This window comes from Oncorhynchus kisutch, unplaced genomic scaffold (genome assembly GCF_002021735.2).
Source record: "Oncorhynchus kisutch isolate 150728-3 unplaced genomic scaffold, Okis_V2 scaffold1136, whole genome shotgun sequence".
NCBI classification, from domain to species: Eukaryota; Metazoa; Chordata; class Actinopteri; order Salmoniformes; family Salmonidae; genus Oncorhynchus; species Oncorhynchus kisutch.
The window spans coordinates 1-13,719 of record NW_022263081.1 but is presented as its reverse complement, the minus strand read 5'-3'; the positions used below and the strand labels follow the sequence as shown (position 1 = coordinate 13,719).

Genomic DNA, 13,719 nt, shown 5'->3' with positions numbered 1-13,719 from the left:
CGCAATAGGCTGAGAGAGGCTGGACTGAGGGCTTGTAGGCCTGTTGTAAGGCAGGTCCTCACCAGACATCACCGGCAACAACGTAGCCTATGGGCACAATCCCAGCGTAGCTGGACCAGACAGGACTGGTAAAAAGTGCTCTTCACTGACGAGTCATGATTATGTCTCACCAGGGGTGTTTTTCGGATTCGCATTTATCGTTGAAGGAATGAGTGTTACACCGAGGCCTGTACTCTGGAGCGGGATCGATTTGGAGGTGGAGGGTCCGTCATGGTCTGGGGCGGTGTGTCACAGCATCATCGGACTGAGCTTGTCACTACAGGCAATCTCAACGCTGTGTGTTACAGGGAAGACATCCTCCTCCCTTATGTGGTAACCTTCCTGCAGGCTCATCCTGACATGCCTCCAGTCATACTGCTCGTTCTGTGCGTGATTTCCTGCAAGACAGGACCAGTTGGATCAGAGGGTGAGGGCTAGGGTAATTCCCCCTAGAAATCTCCGGGAACTGGCAGGTGCCTTGGTGGAAGAGTGGGGTAACATCTCACAGCAAGAACGGGCAAATCTGGTGCAGTCCATGAGATGCACGGCAGTACTTAATGCAGCAGGTGGCCACACCAGATACTGTTACTTTTGACTCCCCCTTTGTTCAGGGACACAATTCCACTTCTGTTAGTCATGTCTGTGGAACTTTTTCCAGTTTGTCCTAGTTGTAGAATCTTATGTTCATACAAATATTTACACGTTACAGTTTGCTGGAAATAAACAGTTGACAGTGAGAGGACATTTCTTTTTTTGCAGAGTTTATTTTAACTTCAGTTGCAGTGAAATGATAAAAAGGAATCTTTAAATTGTCTTGGGAAGAGGAGTGGATAAATATTTCTATCAGCCTCTTGGCGAAAATGCACATGTAATGTGTCATCTTTGACACTTTTGCAAGCAGACAGCATTTCAATCACATTCAATACACACCCAAGACTAACTGAAGTTGACATTCTCAGCATTCCATTTCCTTAAAATCTGTCAAAATGACATTTGGCACAGGACCAATGTTTCCACTGTGTTCTAGCATGCTACCTGGTCCTTAAATCATTTTACCTGTTAAGATTGCTAATGCATTTATTCTATCAACGTAAGACATTTGTGAGCACTACTTTAGTCTTCTGGGGCAACAAGTTGACAGAAGAGAAGCTGCATGTTTTAAAATATAGTTGACAAATGGCCTACCAAAAGGAAGTAAGCAGAAACTGGTCTAAATTAGGGGTGAAAGTAGCCGTTAAGCTTAGTTATGGTGGATCAAACTGAGCAAGTAGCCCACTTTAAATGAATTTGACAGAGTCAGACAACCATGAGATGTATGCGCAGGCTCCGTTTCACCACAAAAACAGAATTGAGGGTTACATGCCACAGTAGCCCATCTCCGGGGTACAAGCTTTCTCAGGTTTATGTAAAACAGGATTAGATGTTTATATGTCAACACAAAAATACTTTAGTATCCCAAATGGGATATTGATGGTCAGTGGCTTTAACGTAGAGCCAATCTTGGGATTTGTCAACCAGCAGCAAAGATAAAAAATAAATTATATATTTCAAATCCAAAAGAATAGAACATTCCCTTTTACTACAAATTGCACTGGCAACCAACACGGTTCTCAACCAGCTAGCCAAAGGTAGACATTAAACACACAGTATTTCAAAACACAAGGAAGCACTTAAGGTACAATATTTTATTGTTTTACAAGTAATGCAGGGTAGCATGAGCGGCAGCATCTCCCTGGCCGACGCAAAAGCATACAGTGGAAGCTTAAAGAAAGTGTCAGCAACAACTTGGATTTGTCATCTAAAGGATGAATCTACCATTGCAATTCTGTTGATAGATGATTAGTACAAATGATTTCTAAATCAGAACGCAAAGTGCAGGTGAGTGTAAAAGTTGCACATTACATCCCAGTAGACTTCCCTTGTGGCAGGGCTCCTTTAGCAGGTTGTGAGTTTTTAGCAGGTGGGGATATGCTTGGTTCAGAGATGCCAACGTCACTACAGTCCTTGAGAGTATCTCCGCTATCAAAAGGGTATAACCTCCCCAGTGGTGTGGCAGGTTTGGGAGTAGACATTTTTGCCATTCTCATACACAGATTTGTAAATATATTGGGATGAGAACTGACTATTCAACGATGCTGCCTTGAACGCTGCTGGAGCTGAGACATTGGGTGCTTTCATTGTCACCATCAGACCCAAAATCCTGAGAAACACCACTGCTGCTAAAATCCATGTTGCTTGAGGAGTTGGCTCTCCTGTTCAAGGCCTGTGGCTTCCGCCGAGGCAAGGGCGCCTGTGGCTTCCGCAGAGGCGCCTGTGGCTTCCGCAGAGGCGCCTGTGGCTTCCGCAGAGGCGCCTGTGGCTTCCGCAGAGGCGCCTGTGGCTTCCGCAGAGGCGCCTGTGGCTTCCGCAGAGGCGCCTGTGGCTTCCGCAGAGGCGCCTGTGGCTTCCGCAGAGGCAAGGGCGCCTGTGGCTTCCGCAGAGGCAAGGGCGCCTGTGGCTTCCGCAGAGGCAAGGGCGCCTGTGGCTTCCGCAGAGGCAAGGGCGCCTGTGGCTTCCGCAGAGGCAAGGGCGCCTGTGGCTTCCGCCGAGGCAAGGGCGCCTGTGGCTTCCGCCGAGGCAAGGGCGCCTGTGGCTTCCGCCGAGGCAAGGGCGCCTGTGGCTTCCGCCGAGGAATTTGAACCAGATTTGATGAGGTACCGACTTGATGAGGTACCGTGGCCGGTTTCTTCACCTAAGGTATTTGGGCCAGTCGTTACGCTTGATGAAGCATTATGGGTGGCCGCTTGCATGGCACTGTGGCCAGTTGCTTCCGCTGCCGAGGCACTGTGTCCAGCTTCTTCACGTAAGGCATTTGGGCCAGTCGTGGCACTTTCTGAGGTATTATGGGTTGCTGCTTCTGCTGAGGCACTTGGGTCGGATATGTCACCCAAGGTATTTAGGCCAGTCGTGACGCTTGATGAAGCATTGTGGGTGGCCGCTGGCATGGCACTGTGTCCAGTTGCTTCCATTACCGAGGCACCATGGCCAGTTGCTTCACCTAAGGTATTTGGGCCAGTCGTGACACTTGCTGAGGCATTGTGGGTGACTGCTTCTGAGGCACGGGATCCGGTTGCTCCACCTAAGGTATTTGGGCCAGTCGTGGCACTTGATGAAGCATTTTGGCCAGTTGCTTCAGCTAAGGTATTTAGGCCAGTCGTGACGCTTGATGAAGCATTGTGGGTGGCCGCTTCCGAGGCATTATGGGTGGCCGCTGGCATGGCACTGTGTCCAGTTGCTTCCATTACCGAGGCACCATGGCCAGTTGCTTCACCTAAGGCATTTGGGCCAGTCGTGGCACTTGATGAAGCATTGTGGCCAGTTGCTTCAGCTAAGGTATTTAGGCCAGTCGTGACGCTTGATGAAGCATTGTGGCCAGTTGCTTCAGCTAAGGTATTTGGGCCAGTTGTGACACTTGCTGAGGCATTGTGGCCAGTTGCTTCAGCTAAGGTATTTGGGCCAGTTGTGACACTTGCTGAGGCATTGTGGCCAGTTGCTTCAGCTAAGGTATTTGGGCCAGTTGTGACACTTGCTGAGGCATTGTGGGTGACTGCTTCTGAGGCACGGGATCCGGTTACTCCACCTAAGGTATTTGGGCCAGTCGTGGCGCTTGATGAAGCATTTTGGCCAGTTGCTTCAGCTAAGGTATTTAGGCCAGTCGTTAAGCTTGATGAAGCATTGTGGGTGGCCGCTTCCGAGGCATTATGGGTGGCCGCTGGCATGGCACTGTGTCCAGTTGCTTCCATTACCGAGGCACCATGGCCAGTTGCTTCACCTAAGGCATTTGGGCCAGTCGTGGCACTTGATGAAGCATTGTGGCCAGTTGCTTCAGCTAAGGTATTTAGGCCAGTCGTGACGCTTGATGAAGCATTGTGGCCAGTTGCTTCACCTAAGGTATTTGGGCCGGTTGCCACACTTCCAGAGGCATTCTGGGTGGCAGCTTGCGCAGCACTGTGGCCAGTTGCTTCCGCTGCCGAGGCACTATGGCCAGCTGCTTCACCTAAGGCATTTGGGCCAGTCATGGCGCTTGATGAAGCATTGTGGCCAGTTGCTTCAGCTAAGGTATTTAGGCCAGTCGTTACGCTTGATGAAGCATTGTGGGTGGCCACTTCCGAGGCATTATGGGTGGCCGCTGGCATGGCACTGTGTCCAGTTGTTTCCACTACCGAGGCACCACAGCCATTTTTCTCGTCAAATCCTCTCTATTCAGAACTAATGGTAGCCAGAAGCCTTACCAGAAGATCCCTGATATTGTATCTGATTGTCTTTTTTGCTGCGCCTTACAAAGGAATCCTAGACCCTTCTAATCTGGCTGGTTAATTAGGTACATCTGCAAGCCACTGAACATAATTTCCATTGGTCCAATTTCCCAATTGAGATTAGGTGCACTTGATTTCATTCAGCTGGTGTGCTTAAGGGTTTGCGCATTCATGGACAAAGCCAATGGTTTCAAAGAGTGAACTCTACCTACCCAGTGCACTGGGTGAGCTTAATCAAGTGCACCTTTATTTCATGCTAACTAAGATCCTGCCAGGGGATTTTGCAGGTGCACCCTCAGTCGTCCGGTAGAAGTGTGTTGTGCAAAAATATATTTTAGATTTTTCAAAGTAGCCTCACTTTGCCTTGATGACAGCTTTGCACACTCTTGGCATTCTCTCAACCAGCTTCATCTGAAATGCTTTTTCAACAGTCTTGAAGGAGTTCGAACATGTGCTGAGCACTTGTTGGCTGCTTTTCCTTCACTCTATGGTCCAACTCATGCCAAACCATATCAATTGGGTTGAGGTCGGGTGATTGTGGAGGCCAGGTCATCTGATGCAGCCCTCCATCACTCTCCTTCTTGGCCAAATAGACCTTACACAGCCTGGCGATGTGTTGGGTCATTTGTCCTATTGAAAAACAAACGATAGTCCCACTAAGCGCAAACCAGATGGGATAGCGTATAGCTACAGAATAGTGTGGTAGCCATTGTACCTTGAATTCTAAATAAATCACAGACCATGTCACCAGCAAAGCACCCCCACACCATCACACCTAGTCCTCCATGCTTCATGGTGGGAACCAGACATGTGGAGATCATCCGTTCACCTACTCTGTGTCTCACAAAGAATGCATATACAATTTCATCCCGTGTCATGAGTCTTTGGCCAAACAGGCAGTCGACTACAGCAGGCAATTGTGCTAATTTGTGTCAATGTTTGTGAAATGAGTTCCATGTGACACATTATGCTAGCTAAGCTTCCCTGCTAGTGCCTTGCCGGCTTCATCATTGGAACTTAAATGGATCCATTTAAGGTCTGAGTTCTCATACTATGTAGTTAGATGATTTCACCAACAATACTTGGTTTAGAAAAATGGACTTGTTCTTATTTCGACATTATTTAACCAGTTAGGCCAGTTGAGAACAAGTTCTCATTTACAACTGCGACCTGGCCAAGATAAAGCAAAGCAGTGAGGCAAAAGCAACCACACAGATACACATGGGATAAACAAACGTACAGTCAATAATACAATAGAAAAATCTTTATACAGTGTATGCAAATGAAGTAAGGAAGTACGACAATAAATAGGCCAATAGTGACAAAGTAATTACAATTTAGCAATTTACACTGGAGTGATATATGTGCAGATGAGGATGTGCAAGTTGAAATACTGGTGTGCAAAAGACCAGATAAACAAAAACAAACATGGAGATGAGGTAGGTAGTTGGTTGGATGGGCTATTTACAGATGGGCTGTGTACAGCTGCAGCGATCGGTAAGCTGCTCTGATTGCCGATGCTTATAGTTAGTGAGGGAGACATAAGTCTCCAATTTCAGTGACTTTTGCAATTCGTTCCAGTCATTGGCAGCAGAGAACTGGAAGGAAAGGTGGCCAAAGGAGGTGTTGGTTTTGGGGCTGACCAGTGAAATATACCTTCTGGAGCGCGTGCTAGGGTTTGGTGTTGCTATGGTGACCAGTGAGTTGAGATAAGGCGGAGCTATACCTAGCAAAGACTTATAGATGACCTGGAGCCAGTGGGTTTGGCGACGAATATGTAGCGAGGACCAGCCAACAAGAGCATACAGGTAGCAGTGGTTGGTAGTATATGGGCCTTTGGTGACAAAACGGATGGCACTGTGATAGCAAATTGGATGCAGTCTGAGTAGAGTGTTGGAGGCTATTTTGTAAATGACATCACTGAAGTCAAGGATCGGTAGGATAGTCAGTTTTACGAGGGTGTTTGGCAACATGAGTGAAGGAGGCTTTATTGATGTTCTGTTGTCTGTTTGGGAATATCTTTGTTTATTGATAGTTTAAACCGTTCCAGGCATTGTAAAGATCAAAGTACACTGAATCCACTTTTTAAGACGCTGTGGATCGATTAATGCACTTGCAGGAAGAATGAGCTATAGGTTAAAAATCTATTGACGCTCATGTGAATCAATATGGGAAACAACAACAAAAATCTATACATTTAAGCTAGAAATATCAGGTTTTTGCATGGGCTGCTTAATCCACTTTATCTGCCTGCCCATGTCGCCCTTCCGCATCTGGTGTACGGGGCCGAGCTACAGCTGAGTTTGTCAGACCATGTGACATAACTGAACTCCATCTTCTCACGAAAGCGTCTGTGGCGTCTGAACGGTTTGGCCTACAAACTATTATGACCGCTATGGAAAGGGGAGACTCACAAACATGGTTCCGTTTTGCTCTACGACCCCAACAAGTTTCACGTACTCATCTGAAGGTAACCCATACAAACTAATGGAAGTATGGAGGTAGTTGTGCCAACATACATAAAGGGTTAAATATGTGCCATCACCAAGATAATGGATAGACTACAAAACTTCTCCATTAATGAAAAGGTGTTATTCAATGTGTTTCTGTGGGCTATGGTAGCAAAGGCAAAATTCAATATTTTATCAAAACATTGCGATAAAATGTTGATAGCTAAAAGTGTCCCAAAGATTCATGCAGCTAATTGATCATGGTTGAACCTTTAAAACAATTCCTTAAAACTTCTTATGGACGAGGTCCCTGTGGCGGGATCAAATCAGCGGAAATTTTAGAGCGCCACCTATTGTTTTCGATAAAACTCAAACTTTCATTAAAACACACATACAAGGTATTGAATTAAAGCTACACTCGTTGTGAATCTAGCCACCAAGTCAGATTTGTAAAATGCTTTATTTATTTATTTATTTATTATCTGATAGCATGCAACACCCCGAATACCAGACCGTCAACAAAACAACAGATTTTGCGGTAGCCGGCGCGGAAATAAAATATAAAACATACATTACCTTTGACGAGCTTCTTTCTTGGAACTCCTATATGTCACATAAACATCACAATTGGGTCTTTTTCCCGATTAAATCCGTCATTGTATACCCAAAATGTGATTTGCTGAAGACCGGTCTGATCCAGAAAAATGCCCCTTTACAAGACGCAACGTCACTTTTTAAAATTACAAAAGTTGCCTATATACTTTTACAAATCACTTCAAATTACTTTTCTAAACCAACTTTAGGTATTAATAAACGTTAATAATCTATTAAATTGATCACGGGGCGATCTGTATTCGATAGCAGCAAGTCTTGAAATCATACTCCATGTTTTCACTTTCATAACATCCTGTGGTGAGCCCCAAGAAAGGAAGAGCCTACACGTCACCAAACCAAGGATAAAGCAGCCCCAAAATGACAGCACTGGCGACATCGTGTGGAAGCTGTAGGCGTTTACAGGGGATCCCCATGTATTTTTTTCAGCCTTAGACAATACATTGACTGGCGGATGGATATTATTTTTGTGTTTTTGTGAACAGTTTTTCGAAGGATTTTGACTCCTAAACACGTTATGTTACAGACACGATTTAACCAGTTTTAGAGACTTCAGAGTGTTTTCTATACACACACACTTATCATATGCATATACTATATTCCTGGCATGAGCAGCAGGACGCTGAAATGTAGCGCGATTTTTAACAAAAAGCTGCGAAAATTCGCAGCCTCCTTAAGAGGTTTTATGTTAGCTTAGTACTCTCCCTAAGGCTCAGACTGAGGTTGATGAATAAGTCTGGACAGGCAGTTAACCCACTGTTCCTAGGCCGTCGTTGAAAATAAGAATTTGTTGTTGACTTACCTAGTTAAAGGTAAAATAAAAAAATAAAATTCAGCCGCAACAGCATTAATGAGGTCAGAAACTGATGTTGATTGATTAGGCCTGGCTCGCAGTCGGCGTTCCAATTCATCCCAAAGGTGTTTGATAGGGTTGAGGTCACGGCTCTTCGCAGGCCCATCAAATTATTCCACACCAAACTGTTTTTGTATGGACCTTGCGTTGTGCACAGGGGCATTGTCATGCTGAAACGGCAAAGGGCCTTCCCCCAAACTGTTGCCACAGTTGGAACCACAGAATTGTCTAGAATGTTACTGTACGCTATAGCGTTAAGATTTCCATTCACTGGAACAAAGCGGTCTTGCCCAAGCCACCAAAAACAGCCCCAGACCATTATTCCTCCACCAAACTTTAGTTGGCACTATGTAAATCCAAATCAAATCTAATTGTATTTGTCACATACACATGGTTAGCAGATGTTAATGCGAGTGTAGCGAAATGCTTGTGCTTCTAGTTCCGACAATGCAGTAATAACCAACAAGTAATCTAGTTGCTTCTGCGGCATTTGAGCAGGATGCCACACTTGCTGAGGAATGGGGGCCGGTTGCTTCTGCTGCTGAGACATGGCAGTCGGTTGTTTCTGCTGCATTCAAGCTGGACTCCACACTTGCAAAGGCATGGCGGTCGGTTGCATCTGCCGCCGAGTCTCAGTGGCCGGTTGCTTTTGTTGCTGGGGCATTAAACCAGATGTCACACTTGTTGGGGAATAGGGGCCCGTTGATTCTGCTGCTGCGGCATTTGAGCCAGATGCCACAGTTGCTGGGGATTTGGAGCTTTATACCACACTCGCGGAGGTTGCTTAGGTTGCTTTTGCGTCAGAGCTGGATGCCACACTTGCTGAGGCTTCTGTGGCATGCAACTGGTTGCTTCTGGTGCTGAGGCATGGCAGTCAGTTGCTTCTGCGGCATTTGAGCACGATGCCACACTTGCTGAGGAATGGGGGCCAGTTGCTTCTGCTGCTGGCTGAATTTGGGCTGGATGCCTCACTTGCTAAGGCTTCTGTTGCATGGCAGTTGGTTGCTTCAGCTGCTGAGCACAGCAGCTGGTTGCTTCACCGAAGATATCTGCGCTAGCCACCACACTTGCTGAGACATTGTAGCTGGTTGCTTCTGCCGAGGCGTGCATGGGAGCCGGTTCCTTTTGTGTGCTGGGACACAGAGACAGTTTAGTTTCTTTAACTAGGCAAGTCAGTTAAGAACAAATTCTTATTTACAGTGACCGGCTACTTGTAAAGCCCACCGGTCAAACCCTCCCCTAACCCGGACGACGCTGGGGCAATTGCGCGCTGCCCTATGGGACTCCCGATCACAGCCATTTGTGATACAGCCCTGATTGAACCCGGGTCTGTAGCGACGCCTCTAGCGCTGCGATGCAGTGCCTTAGACCGCTGCACCACTCGGGAGGGGAGGCCTTCTTGCTGGGGCATAGGAGCCGATTCCTTTTGTTGCTTTAGAATAGGAGCTGGTGTCTTTTTATATCGATAAGTACCTAGGAACCAAGATAATTCAGCATAGTAAAATGCCATCATTTAATAAGTTATTGGCACTATAAAGTGTTATTTTAACTGAATTATTTTGTGCTATACAAACACACCTTTGGGTGGAGGATAGCAGGTTCTCTCTCCAATTAACAGGCAACAAATCCAAGAAATATTAAAAATGTTTTTATCCTAGTCAGTTAAAACACAGCTACCTGTAAAACCTGGAAGAGAAGAGGAAACCAACCACAGCGCGTAGTGAACATGGCTGAGGTGCACCCATGACCAGCTCTGAAAACAGATTGCATAGCGGAGAAGGTACGGTGGGATTCGAAATGGTCGGTAATCTGTTTGCTGACTTGGCTTTCAAAGACCTTAGATAGGCAGGGTAGGATAGATTAGGTCTGTAGCAATTTGGGTCTAGAGGATCGTGGACCAATTCAATGGTTTTATAGAGGGAAATCTAACTATCCATTGCCCTGGGTGAGCTTAATCAAGAGCACTTTTTAATGCAGGCTAATGAAGTTCCTGCCAGGGGCTTTTGCAGGTGCAACCTCAGTGGTCCGGTAGAAATGTGTTGTGCAAAAAGGTTGCACACACATTGAGATCGTGTCCAAAAATTCCATACTGTGACAAATTAAATGAAGTTGTCTTGTTGACGTATGCTAGACAAGAGATTGTCCAAAAGCAAAGTGCAACTTCTTGTAGAAAAATTCAATGCATATACAATTTCATTCATGTTCATGAGTCTGGCCAAACAGAGTCAACTACAACAGGCAAATATGTCAAGTCCAAAAGTCCTGGGTGACATCTTATGCTAGCTAAACTGTCATGTTAGTGCCTACCAGCTTCCTCTTTGGAACTTAATGGATCCATTTAAGGGCCTAATTCTCATACTACGCAGTTCGATTATTAATTGGTAAAGAAAATGTGCATGTTTAAAGACAGTCTATACAGAATACATTTGTTAATTGATCGGTTAAACCGTGCCAGGCATTGTAGAAATCAAATACACCGAATCCATTCCATAGGAGCCTGTGGTACAATAAATGGACTAGGAGGAATGGGCTACAGGTGAAGAGTATTGAGGCAGTCAAAGAAAAAGGCCCATCAAAATCCAGTTGAAGCTAGAACATTTTTAATGGGCTGCGTCTCAATCCACTGCATCCGCCTGTCGCCCTTACGCATCTGCGGTGGACAGGGGCCGAGCTACGGTGGTGTTGGTCAGACACCCCAAAAATGCAGTCTCAAAAACATCTATAGCGTCAGAACGGTTTGGCCTACAAACTGACCATTATGGGAAATTGACTCCCGAACATAGTTACATTTCCCTCTATGACCCCACAATTGTAAGACAGGTAACCCATACAAACAGAAGTATGGAGGTAGATGTGCCAACAGGGGTTGAAGCATCCAAAATAACATTTGAGTCAACTAGATATGGAAGACTCCTAAACTGATTTGACCCTTTGCTATTTGTGGTATGGGCTATAGTATAAGGCCAAATGCAAGTTTGAAACTAAATGGTCACTCAATTCTAGTAGCTAAATGAGCCATGGTCTGACCATCTAAAAACCATTCCCTATATGTTAGCTTACTGAGGTTGAAGACAGTCTCACTGTATACAATGCATGCCTACATCTAAAGTATGAACATATGAAGAATGTCTGACAACTCACCCCTTGACAAATGTAGACCCAAGCTTTTATTTTGAACAACCAGTAGCAAAGGTAAAAGACTAGAAAACCAAAGAATTAACTGGGCAGTCATTTTTACTACAGACTGCACACCACCTGTTCTCAATTAGCAAGCAATGGACATGAGAACCATTATTTCACAGAGACATTTTTGAAAGTAGCACTGTTCATGTACTCCCTCACGCTAGAGTAGCAAGAGCACCAGATACTTCCTGGTCAAAACAAAAGCAGAAAGAAATGCAGTGTCAGCAACACAGAATGTTAAGTAACCAATGTCAAAAACAATTCTCACCATTAGCTTCTAGAGGATGAATCCATTACATTTTCCTGTTGAAAGATATATGGTTAGTACAAAGGACTTCAAATTCAGAGAGCAAAGTTCAGAGCAGGTTAAAGTGAACCATTACCTTGCAGAATCCTTCACTAGTGATGGATATACGCTTGGTGCACCAGTACGAACAAAACTGTCCTTGGGAGCATTTCCACTGTCAACAGGCATAGCGTCCCTAGGAGTGTAGCGGGTTAGGGAGAATACAGTCCTGCCATTCCCGTAGTGCGATTTGGAACTGTAGGAATAGATTGGGATGACACCCGACTGTTCAACGATGCTGGCCTGAGTGCTACTAGAGGCACCATCATCAGTGCTTTCGTAGTGATTCTGCTGAGACATTGGGGCCAGTTGCTTCTGGGGCATTTGAGCTACATGCCATAATTGCTGAGGCATGGGGGTCAGTTGGTGCTGTGGCATGGCAGTGTGTTGCTTCCGCTGCTGGGACATTTGAGCTGGATACCACACTTGCTGGGGTACGGCGGTCGGTTGCTCCTGCGGTAGAGGCGTTGAGGCCGGTTGCTTCTGCTGCTGGGGAAATTCAGCTGGATGCCATACTTGCTGATGCGTATGCGGCATGGCGGTCACCGCAGCGACTTGCTTCTGGACCATTTTAGCTGGATACCACACGTCGTGAGGCTGCTGGGGCATAGGGGCCGGTTGCTTCTGTGCCCGATGCCACACTTGCTGAAGCATGGCAGCCGGTTGATTATGCTGCTGGGGCACTTGAGCGGATTGCCACAGTTGTGGTGGATTGGCGGTCAGTTCGTTCTGCGGTAGATGCATAGTGAATGGTTGCTTCTGCTCCTGGAGAAATTGATCTGGATGCCACAATTGCTGAGGTGGCTGGGGCATGGCGGTCGGTTCAATTTGCTGCTGAGGTTCAGTAGCTGGTTGCTTTTGCTGCTGAGGCATTTGAGCTGGATGCCATACTTGCGGGGGCATGGTGGCCTGTTGCTTCTGTGGTTGAGGCATTGGGGCCAGTTGTTTCTGCTGCTGGGGCATTTGAGCTGGATGCCACTCTTGCTGGGGCATGGCGGTCGGTTGCTTCTGTGGTAGAGGCATGGAGGCCAGATGCTTCTGGGGCATTTGAGCTGGATACCTCACTTGCTGGGGTATGGTGGCCAGTTCCTGTTGCTGCTGGGGAATGTGCATTGGATGCCACACTTGCTGAGGTATCTGGGGCATGGCGGTCGGTTCAATTTGCTGCTGAGGTTCAGCGGCCGGTTGCTTCTGCAGCTGGGGCTTTTGAGCTGGATACCATGCTTGCTGGGGCATGGTGGCCGGTTCTTTCTGCTGCTGAGGTTCAGCAGCCGTTGCGCTTGCTGCAGCTCTTTTGAGCTGGATACCATGCTGCTCTGGGCATGGTGGCCGGTTTCTTCTGCTGCTGAGGTTCAGCAGCGGTTTGCTTCTGCAGCTGGGGCTTTGGAGCTGGATACCCTGCTTGTTGGGGCATGTGCCGTTGTTCTTCTGCGTGCTGAGGTTCAGCTCCGGTTGCTTTCTGCAGCGGGGGGCTTTTGAGTGCTGGAGACACCATTTGCGGGCCAAGGCGGTCGGTTTCTTCTGCTGCTGGGGTTTCAGTGGTTGGTTTGTTCTTGGGCATTTTAGCTGGATACCACACTGCTGAGGTTGCTGGTGTACTGGCGGCAGTTTCTTCTGCGGTAAACATGAGGCTGGTTGCTTCTGGTGCTGGGGAAATGAGCTGGATGCCACTCTTGGGCATGGTGGTCAGTTCCTTCTGCTGCTGATTGCAGCTGCTTGTTGCTTCTGGACCATTTTAGCTGATACCACACGTCATGAGGCTGCTGGGGAATGGGGGCCAGTTGCCACAATTGCTGAATCTGGCAGCCGGTTTGCTTATGCTGCTGGGGAATTTGAGCGGATTGCCACAGTTGTGGTGAAGGCGGTCAGTTCCTTCTGCTTGGCGGCATTTGGACGGGTTGCTCCTGGGGAAATTTGGCTGGATGCCACTGAGGTTCAGCG

General features: G+C 46.8%; 2 protein-coding genes across 5 annotated transcripts; both read right to left on the bottom strand.

Moving 5' to 3' along the window:
* Nucleotides 1-1,709: 1,709 nt before the first annotated feature.
* LOC116364971 (autotransporter adhesin BpaC-like) lies at nucleotides 1,710-4,340 on the bottom strand. 3 transcript variants are annotated; one of them, XM_031817743.1, is made up of 3 exons: nucleotides 3,587-4,340; nucleotides 2,585-3,529; nucleotides 1,710-2,329 (listed from the first exon to the last, which is right to left on the bottom strand). In XM_031817743.1, exons 1-3 carry the CDS (start codon nucleotides 4,212-4,214, stop codon nucleotides 2,259-2,261), a joined length of 1,644 nt encoding a protein of 547 aa, XP_031673603.1. In that variant the 5' UTR covers nucleotides 4,215-4,340; the 3' UTR covers nucleotides 1,710-2,258. The 3 variants fall into 3 exon arrangements, with proteins under 3 accessions (XP_031673603.1, XP_031673602.1, XP_031673604.1); XM_031817742.1 differs by having other exon boundaries at nucleotides 2,585-4,338; XM_031817744.1 differs by having other exon boundaries at nucleotides 2,666-4,337.
* A 6,919-nt stretch (nucleotides 4,341-11,259) lies between these two features.
* Nucleotides 11,260-13,046, bottom strand: LOC116364968 (snake venom metalloprotease inhibitor 02A10-like). 2 transcript variants are annotated; one of them, XM_031817734.1, is made up of 4 exons: nucleotides 12,742-13,046; nucleotides 11,816-12,651; nucleotides 11,701-11,735; nucleotides 11,260-11,620 (listed from the first exon to the last, which is right to left on the bottom strand). In XM_031817734.1, the coding sequence occupies exons 1-3, from the start codon at nucleotides 13,012-13,014 to the stop codon at nucleotides 11,726-11,728; spliced, it is 1,119 nt and encodes a 372-aa protein (XP_031673594.1). In that variant the 5' UTR covers nucleotides 13,015-13,046; the 3' UTR covers nucleotides 11,260-11,620; nucleotides 11,701-11,725. The 2 variants fall into 2 exon arrangements, with proteins under 2 accessions (XP_031673594.1, XP_031673593.1); XM_031817733.1 differs by having other exon boundaries at nucleotides 11,391-11,620; nucleotides 11,816-13,046.
* Between the last annotated feature and the right edge of the window lie 673 nt (nucleotides 13,047-13,719).